This window comes from Vigna radiata, chromosome 2 (assembly GCF_000741045.1).
Source record: "Vigna radiata var. radiata cultivar VC1973A chromosome 2, Vradiata_ver6, whole genome shotgun sequence".
NCBI classification, from domain to species: domain Eukaryota; kingdom Viridiplantae; phylum Streptophyta; class Magnoliopsida; order Fabales; family Fabaceae; genus Vigna; species Vigna radiata.
In genome coordinates, this window is record NC_028352.1 from 15092559 (window position 1) to 15103538 (window position 10980).

General features: G+C 35.6%; 1 protein-coding gene across 1 annotated transcript; it reads right to left on the minus strand.

Moving 5' to 3' along the window:
- Positions 1-459: 459 nt before the first annotated feature.
- Positions 460-8894, minus strand: LOC106752470. Its single transcript, XM_022776353.1, has 7 exons — positions 6122-8894; positions 4365-5660; positions 2821-3228; positions 2392-2755; positions 1910-2210; positions 1752-1820; positions 460-1161 (listed from the first exon to the last, which is right to left on the minus strand). The coding sequence occupies exons 1-7, from the start codon at positions 8892-8894 to the stop codon at positions 460-462; spliced, it is 5913 nt and encodes a 1970-aa protein (XP_022632074.1).
- Between the last annotated feature and the right edge of the window lie 2086 nt (positions 8895-10980).

Consider the following 10980-nt stretch of genomic DNA (forward strand, 5'->3'; position numbering starts at 1 on the left):
TCTTGTACTTGTTTCAAGAGGTCCGAATTGTGCACAAACATAGATGATTACAATTGTGGTGTTGATATTTGAATTAAAAAAGAAGAAGAAGAAGTGAATATCATTAATCTCAAAACAGATAAGGTATTGCAAGTGGCTTTGAGCACTTCGTAATTGTTGGTGATGAAATTTACTTCCAAATTAGGAGATGAAGTTTAGTAAATGATATCTCAATACTCCTTTTAGTGAAGATGTTATTATTTAGGTTTAAAGGAAAAATAATAATAAGTTACATAAAGAACAAATAGCCTTTTTATTTTTCGTAAGACTTGTTTTGTCTTTGTAGCCAAGAGCAACCTCTTACACAACAGCAAACAAGATAACAGACATACAACAAACCAAAACAATTGAAATATAGGAAGTAGATTGAAACTAGTTGATGAGAGCAACCTTAACAATAACAATGAACAACGAAAACCCTCACGGGATATTTGTAGCAACCATGCGATTGAGCTCATATTGACTACATAGAACTGACCATTTATAAGCCACCTCAAACAATTCTTGCTCAACTTTTCTTTTATCTTCCAAAATTTGAGATCTGTCCTTCATCACATTATCAAGCTCCTTTTTGTACCCTATAGTTTCCGCAATGCATTTATTCTTTTCCCTCTCGAAAGATGATAAGGCAGCCTCACAAACTTTTATTTGTTCCTTCAAAACTTCTTCCTTCATTTGAGCTTCATTGTAGAAATTATCTGCCTCAGAAATTTTGGAAACAAGAGTAGTGGCCACCTCATTCTGACAAGCTTCAAGCTTTCCCAACTTGTCAATGGTAGCAAAGCCTTGCTTAAAGGAGCGTAGAATGGTTGGGAAGTGTTGGCGCATAGTCTCTATAATATGTTTGAGTCCATCTGATAGAGTCACATCTTTGAAAGGAATGTTGGATAACAAATTAAGAGTAGACCGAAGAGTGTCAGTTTCAGAGCTAACTACGTCCTTCAGAGACATCTTCAAAAACTTTTCTAGCTCAGTGAGGGTCTTTCCCACTAGGCTATCTTCACTCTCTTTTTCTGATGCAAATAAGCTTATGACATCATTGCTCCCAAAGCCTTGAATAATTTTAGGATGAGCAATTTCTTTAGCAGTGCCTACCTCAGTTTGGCTGCTCGTAATTTCACTCTGGGAGGAATAAGAAGAAAATATATAACAGAAAAGGCATTAGCATCAAGCCATAATAGTTGTAAGGCATTTAGTTTATAAATACCAATTTTGATAAAATCATATAAATGCAAGAAGTAGAAGTTAAACTATGAACACGATGGTAACAGATTTATTAAATTTAAATTCCAATTTAAAATTTAGTGTATTTTGTTTTTCTTAATTTCTTTTCTGCAATAAATGATAAATTAGAATGACAACATCATATTTATATTGACCAAACAAGTTAAAGATATGAATTGTTTAAAATAATATTACATGTGGATGTGATTTATTTTGGAAAATAATTTTCTGGGTCTAATTGAGTGCTAATAGGTTTGGAAAGAATTGATGAAGCTGCAATATTAGTGTTTTTTGCTATGGTTTCCTCCAGAGAACCTTGCTCAGTTCTCTGCACAAGAACAAAAAGATATGTAGCTTTGCATACTTGGCTGCTTTCTGTGAGGTACTAGAAATGTTATTATTGATTGAAGGTGGATATGCATATTAATTTAAAACAATTGATGGTATTTTTGTTTGCCATTTACCAGAGGAATTTTGGAGCCACTTACAATATTTCCAAATGGCTTTTGTTGGTTCATCAAACATGGTTCAATAATCCGTTGTTTGTCGACCAATGCCTAAACAAAGTAATGAACATGTGTAAAATAACTATACTCTCGATACTTTTATTTCATCAAATACTCGGAAAAATATTTATTAGACTCACATTTGCGGGTGTTTCACATAGAGGCATATTCAAACAACTTGGAGTTGGCCTTTCCACTGGTTGTGAGTTTGTTAATGTTGCTGCGATACTTGGTATTTCTGAAGTGGAAACTTTTGCAACAAATTCCATCTCTAGTTCTTCATTTCTCGGAGCTACAATACGGTCATTAGAAACAATGCTTATTTCACTTTCTTTATCAACCAACTTAGAACCTTCTTCCAAGCTAATCTTAGATCCATCACCTCGTTCAACAGACTGGGAATCTGGTACCATGTCCCCACTACTACACCTGTGTAACAAACTTAAATTCCTCGCCAAAGAACAAAAAACTAAGAAACTGATGCTATCATTCTTGTAAGAATTTCATATGCCACCAAATGTATATCTAAAGAGAAACATATATATACATTTTAATTGGGCATCAATAAAGTCAGTAATATTCATTCTTTACATTACACAGTTAAGAATTTAAATAGTCATACCTCTTAGAATTCTCATCTATTTGTCTCCGTGCAATGTCCTCTCCTGGCTTAAGATCCCTCGCTACAACACGTTGACGCATTTCCTCTATCCATGAACTATCAAATCCAATTTCAATAGCTTCTTCACATAGTTTATGGAACTCTTTTTCTCTTTCAGGAATACTATCGCCACTTTCCTGGAGGAACGATAACATATCTTCCAAAATTTTCAACCTCCAAGCTTGAAAGCGCTCACTAAACTTTTTGGAAGCATTCCAGAGATGAGGATATGTTGTTATTGCCTCCACCAGAAGAGAAATTTGTTCATCATCCAGATCAACAAAATGTTTATATGCTCCCAATCTTGTACGGATATCTGCAGAAGCTGTAAAATGTTTGAAAGTGATATGAAAATATAGGATGGAAATGAGAAAATAAGAAATCAGAAACCTGAAGAAATATCAATGTTGTTGTTAGGAACAACATCTATTCCCTCTTGTTTATGCAAAAGGTTCAACCCTTCTTCTACTTGGATTCCTTGGCTTGCCATTATTCCTGGCTTGCTTTCATTCATCTTATCATCTTGTTCAACTACCTTGGAATCTAGTGCAAGTATGTCCTCGCCACCAGAATCAGTGTGAGTTGCAACAGCATCTTCAATGCCAATGTCTTCAACTCCAGTGGATGAAGATTTAACGCTCTCATTTCTTAAGTCCTCAATCTCTTGTGTATTACAAATTGAAAAAATACGATTGAGTGACTCTAAAGTTTGAAAGGAGCCCTGTACTATTGCTTCTTCAAGTGCATATTGGTATGGAAAACCTCCTTCACTGTTTGATTCCTCATACACCAACTTTCCTTTTAGGAGTTAGTCTTAATATTACAAAATTCATTTTTATGTTTAGTAATATTACAAATTAGAGGTGGGCTTCTAAATTCTAAAGTAGTAGTTGGTATTGCCAGTCTATCAGTGATATGCTAGAACTTTTCCACTATATGTTGTTAGTTTCATATTGACAATGCAAAAGCTAAGTTTGGTGAGGTAACTTTCATTGTCACTATACTTCCTTCTTCTCCATATTTGAGTTACTAATTTCTATTTAATTCTTAATTAGTTGACATATTATGACTTTATCTAATGCAATTGAATTCCTCGCCCAGAAGATATGTAATTAGGTAGAATATTTTGTTGTTTTTATAAAAATGAAATGAAAATTTGTGTATCAACCTCAAACCATTCGAAAAGGAACATGAAATGGTCCTTTTTTCTGAATCAAGGGACAACAACAATTTTCTTTGTTCATTCTTTAGTACTATACATTAACCATTCATTTCCTGTCAACTTACTTAGCAGATGTGTTTTTGTTGGTAATTAAGGTGACTTCTGTTCATCTACCAATGATGATTTACTTTAAGAATTTTAATGGATCACATTGATTTGTTTTGATAAAAAGGAAATCAAATTTTCTACGTTAAATTGAAAAATGTTATTCTAATAATGAGACAGAATAGGCTATTAAATTTTTTCTATCTATATTCATAGATTGGTTGTGTTATTCTAATAATGAGACAGAATAGGCTATTAAATTTTTTCTATCTATATTCATAGATTGGTTGGTTCTGACCTGTGAATATTCATATATGATGACTTGAAATATCCAACTCTCAAGTTCAGTGTTTATGAAATCTGTACAAATATATATATATATATATATATATATATATATATATATATATATATATATAAAAGGAAATTAACGGTGAAAATCAAATACATAACAAAAGGGAAATAGATCATTATATCATTACAATAAAAAATAAAATAAAAGATATAAAAAGTTTGATTATAGGAATTTTTTTATCACACATCAAAATAAATTGGCGAATCTACGTCTTAAGGATAGTACCCTTTAGAACAGTGTTTTCATAACTAAAATTCCTAGAACCTAAACTTCCATTAATAGTTTAAATTTGAAGACCTTATAAGTATTTACCTTGGGAAGGAAAATGTTCAAGGACCTTCCAAAATGTAGTTGTTGAAGTCAAAGATAATTTTGGACATTTGTAGACAAAGCAATTTTTTAAATTATGCAAGTCAATCTCTTGACTGAAGTTTTCCATATGCATAAATATTAAAAGTTTAAGTCTTGGAAGCTCAACTTTAATCTTTTCTTGTTTACATCCAACAAGCTCTTCTAGTTCATTGGCTCCATTTATGGCCAGAAGATGAAGATTGGGAAGGTCATTAGAAGCATATCCAGAGAAAACTCTTTTCAACTTTTGGCAATGATCAACCTGCAATGCTTCTAGTTTTGGGAAACATGGTTGAGGAGAAAGAATATTAGACAAATTTTTATCCCCTTCAATGATTTGTCTTAATTCATTGCATTTTTTTATCACAAGAACATTCAACTTTGGTAAGCATCTTAAAACAGACTTTGAAAAGACTACTTCCAATTTGGCACATTCAACTATTACTAGTCTTTCAAGATTTGGGAAGTCAAAATAATTGTTTGAAGGTTCTTTATTACATTCAATAATCTCCTCTACTTCAGAGCCTCCATCTATATTGGATTCGTCTTCTTCAATGATCTGCTTCAATTCCATGCATTTTGATATGGTTAGCCACGCCAACTCTGGTAAGCATCTTATAACAGAATTTGGAAATATTACTTCCAACTTTCCACAATCCGTTATTTCTAATGTGATAAGATGTTGGAGAGTAAGTGAATTGTTGGGACCCACCCAAATATAAGTCATTTGAGGTAGATTATACAAGTCCAACTTCTCTAACCTTAAACTCACTTGTTGGTCAATCATTCCATATCCATTAAGGAAAAAAATACATTCTAGTCCAGATCTCCATATGACTAGAGTTTGTAGAATGAGGAAATGGTTTAGAATCTCCTCATTTTGAGTATTATTTCGACTAGAGAAATCTTTCAAATCAGCAGCCTCTTTATTTGTTATATCATTCAATTTCTTCATGCCTCCAACAAAAGAAACAGGGAATATACGTAGCTTTTTCAATAAGTCACAATTACGGATATCAAGCCTTTCCAAACTTTGGAAGATTGAAATATCACACTGACAATCATGCTCATCCTCAACAATGCTTTCCTCCTGATTTTTATTATCCCTTTCATGACTTACTATATCCTTCAAACTTTTACAGTCATCTATGAACAATTCTTCCAAAGAAGTCAAGGTCTTAGCTATAGATGATGTAAAAATTGAGCCTAACTTCCCACAACACGTTATCGTAAGGCTTGAAAGGCTAGATAGAGTTCCTGAAAAGCAATTATAAATTAAAAAAAATATTGGTTTCTAGGAACTAAAACCACAATATTTTAGAGCGTCAAATTATCGGTTAGTAATGACGAAAATAATGGTACAAGACAGTTTCCTCTAAATAATTTTAAATTTAAGAAACAACTTCACATGCAAATATAATTGTCTTTAATTTTAAATGAGACCAATTTTGCTTGTAGTGTATTAACAAGTTTAAGTAAAAGTAGATTAGTATTGTCTCGAGTTTGAATAGTACTAATAACATGGTTACGAAACAATATATAATTATTATGCTTAAATTTTTCATATATAGTAACAGATTTAAAATGTTTATGTAACTTGTAAATAAGTTTGAAGCTAATGTGTCACCATTTAAGCAATACTATGTAGACTTACTAATACACGCTATGCTTCACCACTGTTTGTTGTTTATAACTGTTATATAAATATTGATGCTTACCTTCCTCAACAATTTCATCAAGTTCTTCTTTTCTATCCCCAATTATTTGATCTAGCATGTCGCATCTTTCTATCTTGAGCACTTTCAATTGACCTAACCCTCCAACAATGTTGGCCGAGAATATATATTTTAATTCTGGACAACTATCTATCTTTACATCCTGAAGATTTTGGAAGATTTGTACAGGATGCCCACCAGTGAATTCATTATGACTTTTCTCTGTTTTCTCATCATCTGTTAATATATGCTTCAGTTCATGACATCTTGATAGTTTTAATATTTTCAATTTAACTAAATTTAGAGCAACCACATATGTGAAGAGAGATGTCAACCGTGGACAATCACTTAAATCCAACTTCTCTAAGTTCTCAAAAGGTCCATTGGCAGGAAGAAAACAATGCCATATAGCTTTTAGATTTTCCATGCGCACCATTTTCAACGTATGCAACTTGGAGAAGAGAGTTACCACCTCACTCGAGTGACTACTAGTGTCAATCAAACATTCTAACTCTTCAGAATCAATTATCTCCAACTTCTTCAACTCATTCAAACCTCCTCCTTCAATTTGAAATATATCAGGGGTGATATTTTTTGCACCCCCATGAATATTTCCTACAAATAGATCCTTTGCTTTTTTTGCCAAACCCTTTATTACCTCATTTGATATGTCAAAATGGTTAAGTAATAAAGTTCTGCCATGAATGTAAATATCTCCATCACTATGATGATAAAAGTAACGAGACCCTAATACAATTCCATACCTTTGTAGTGTTTCGGGAATGCTAAACGTGTTAAAGAATTCAATATTGTCTTCACTGTTAGCATACCATTCTCCTTCAATATCAATAATGTACAACTCTTGCAAAAGCGGGATTCTCTTCATCCCTTCAAAATTCTTCACTTTAATGTCACATTTATTCAACTCTAACAATTTTAGTGTAATTGCAACATCGGTTTGTAATTCAGGAAATGAAGGCAGTAAACAATCAAATAACTTGAGACTTTGAAGATTCTTCATTCCACCTAAAAACGAGAAGTCACTCAATTCATAATTCTCAATGAATAGATAACGAAGATTTGTTAATGTTTTGAAAGATATTGTTGACATTTGTGTTTTTCCATCCTCATCGTTGGCAAGAATCAAAACTTTGAGCATTCCCATTCTTTTGAAAATTCCATCAAATCCTTTCATATTGGCCTCTAAGCATAAAAACTCAAGATTGGAGCAATCCAAAACATTTGGAAATTTGGAACACCATAGATATCTCACAGAATTTTGTTCCACTGTAACATGTCTTTCCACTTCACACTTTATCATCTTATTCTCAGTTTTTGCTATTATGTGGGCCACATCACGAACTAAGTCATGCATTTTGACACATTCATCGTCTGCATCCAACAATAAACAACAACTAACAAGCTTAATTTTAGCTGCAATCACTTCACTCCTTGCCTCTTCATATGAGTCAACTTCTCCAACTACACCTAATCCTATTGCACATCTTGTTAAAAGTTCAACTTGAATTTCAAAATCTTCAGGAAACACAGAGCACAACAGGAAAAGTGATTTAGCTTCTTTAGTATCCAAATTATCATAGCTCAACTGCAAGCACTTGTAGGGATCAGTCAAACCTCTTTCAATATTTATTGGCTTAGAATGTCTCAATTTATTAAATGCAACCCTCCATACAGTCTCAGCTTTTCCCTTTAAACTACAAGCAACAGCTGCAATGGCAACAGGCAATCCTTTACATTCATTGGAAATTAATCTTCCCAGATCCTTCCAGGTATCAGGGCTGCCTTTTGTTATAAATGCTTTATTTTCGAAAAGAGTCCATGCTTCTTCATCCGTTAAAATTGGTAGGTAAATTTTTCTTTGACAATCCATTGAGGTACAAACTTCTTCTGATCTCGTCGTAATGAGAATCTTGCAGCCTTTATGGTGATCAGAGGAAGGAATCCCAATACGACCAAAGTCAAGCTTTTCCCACACATCATCTAGAATTATAAAAATATTTTTCTCTTGAATTAATCTCAAGCACAATCTTTGGGCTCTCTGCATTTCTTCGGTTTCTGGAAATTCAACTTGCAATGAACTTGCTATTTTTTCTTGAATCTTCCGAACATCCACTGTACTAGAAACAGGTACAAAAAGAACTTTGTCAAAAAGATGCTCTACTTCTACTAATTTCATAACCTCCATTGCTAATGTGGTTTTACCACAACCTCCCATCCCATACAACCCAATCATGGAAACATCATTATTTTTCACTGCATCCAGTAGTTGCTCATATACAGATTGTCTACTCTCAAAATTCATGCATTTTTCTGAGAGAATGTGAAGGGTGCCTGAAGGTAGCGTAACGATGCTGTCAAATGACACATATTTTTTACCCTCATCAATGAACTTTTCAAGGTCAAAAACTTTATTTGCTATCTTTTTTCCTATACGGTATCGCCAAATCCAATTTGGACAATACCCAAAGCAACACATTTTCTTTGTTCTTGCCTCTTCTAGCAACTGATTCACTTTACCTATGTCACTGATAGCATCTTCCAGCCACTTGTTAACAAGTTCACTAGTCTCTCTAGTTTTTCTCTTGACTTGTTCAACAGATTTTTGGACACCATCTCTTGTTAAAATCAAATCGCCCTCTTCTTGCTCAAGCTTTTTGACAAACTTGTTAAAAGAGCGAAGATAACGCAATTGATTTAATGCCCCACACACTAAATCTCTTGAAACAGAAGATGCAAAACCCACAAGGCAGTCCATCAATTTGTTCCACCAAATGCAACTTTCTTTTACCTGAACAATAGAATATGAACACATTCTATAAATTTTATAATTATATATATTTAGATGTATTAGAAAAACTATTTTAAGATCATTTATTACATCTTCTACTAACTCAATTTTATTGTAAAAAAATATTATGAAGTTGTGCATGGTAATTAAATTTAATGCTTTATATTATAAATATTCAATTATTTGATACACTAAAGATAAAAAACTTTCTAATAATTTTAGTTTTTACAATTTTAGGCGAGATAAGATTTTCAAAATATGTTTTCTTTTTTATCACTTTCATGATTTTATCGAACATATTTACTTTTTAAAGAACATTATGTTTTAAAATGTGTCCGTTAGGGTTGGAGCGACAACCTTGGGGAGAGGGGGCAAGAAGATGTGTCCTTTTGGGCCTTTTTCAGTTCTTCCTTTCGCCGAGTGGCCATCATAGAAAAGGCATTTGACTTTTCCTTCTCAATGGCAACCATAACATTTGAAAGGAAAAAACAAAACTTAGATAGTGTAGTGTATGGGGAAAGGATGGTCGGGTGGAGAGAGAATCTGATCGGGTAGAGAGAGAAACCGATCGGTTATAGGGAGATGGAGTAGTGGGCAGGATATAGGAGCGACAATCTCGGAGACACATGCATCAGTTACGTTTAGTGGGCGAAAGATTAGGGATTTTAGGGTCGACGGTTACGGATAGTGCGCAGTCCAGAGTTATGACAGGGGTCTATAAATACAGGAGTAATGGGTCAGGTAAACCACTTTTGATCTAATCACTTTCACCTTGAATATATTGTGACCCTGCTAACTTGAGCGTCAGAGTGCTAACGTGCAGGTTGCACCCGTTTAGGCATGAAGGAGGATCGATCGGTTTGAGTTCTGTCTAGGGACCTACATCCGAAACATTTTGGCGCCCACCGTGGGGCCCGAAGATTTAGTTATAACCCGAACACGATCACAAATGGTAGAGGAGGCATCATTACAGCTCTTACAGGAGATGCAGAGACAGTTGCAGGAGATGCGTGCAGAGATGGCAACTTTGAGGGCCGAAAGGGATGAGCGGGCCCATGAGGAAGGGGGACGATCTATCCAGTCGGTGAATGTGGAAACGGTGAACTCGGAAAGTGATGAAGGTGATAATCCTCCAGCCCCGGGGGTAGGGGTCAGAGGAGAACAGAATCCTGTAATTGGGGGAAGAGGTGGCAGGACGAACGGAAGAGGAAGGGGGCGGGGAGAGAAAGGAAGGGGCAGAGGCAGAGGACGAGGAAGACGGGGAGAGTTGGAGAATTTTGATGAAGTGGTCCATAACGATGGGGAAAGGCAGAACGAGCAGGGGGAACGGAACCATGATCAAGCTGAGGGACTCCATCCCTTCACACCCCAGGTGATGAGGGCAGTTATACCAGAGAACAAGGTGCTTCCCCCCTTAGACAAGTATAGAGGTTCGTCCGACCCAATTAAACACCTTCGCTCTTTCGTTGATGCCATGGCTGTATATTCGGCGGATGAGCTAGTGTGGTGTCGGGTTTTCTCCTTATCACTAAAAGAGGAGGCCTTAGATTGGTCTCATTCATTATTGTCGGCAACCATCGATAGTTTCACTACGTTGCGACAGATGTTCAGCCAGCAGTACGCCTCGAGCAAAACCCTGGGGGTAACGTATACTGCGCTGGTGAGGATGAGACAAGGAAGAGACGAGCCTCTCAGAACGTTTATGGATCGGTTCAACCGAACCGCCAGGCAGGTAAGAAATGTTGATCAGAGGTTGATAGTGGGTGCATTAACAGCCGCATTACGTCCGGGACAGTTTTTCGATTATTTACATGCTGAAGAGCCCCAGAGTATGGAGGAGTTGCAGGAAAGGCTGGCAAGCTTTATTCGGGTCGAAGAAGGGCGAGCCCACCAGAGAGGAAGGGAGGAGGGAGAACCAGTGGCGCGGACGAGCAGGGAAAGGGGTACCAGGCAGACGTTCGGAAGGGGTGACCGAAGGATGGAACGCAGGGGAGATTAAGTCAGGGTGCAACAGTACGTGCATCACACACCCTTAAACGTTTCTCGGGCTCGT

Coding starts and splice junctions, on each gene's coding strand:
- LOC106752470 (XM_022776353.1), bottom strand. CDS start 8,894: ATGGACTGCCTTGTGGGTTTTGCATCTTCTGTTTCAAGAGATTTAGTG. Junction 2,756..2,820: donor CAACATTGATATTTCTTCAG/GTTTCTGATTTC, acceptor AACATTTTACAG/CTTCTGCAGATATCCGTACA. Junction 1,821..1,909: donor TATGTGAAACACCCGCAAAT/GTGAGTCTAATA, acceptor TACTTTGTTTAG/GCATTGGTCGACAAACAACG.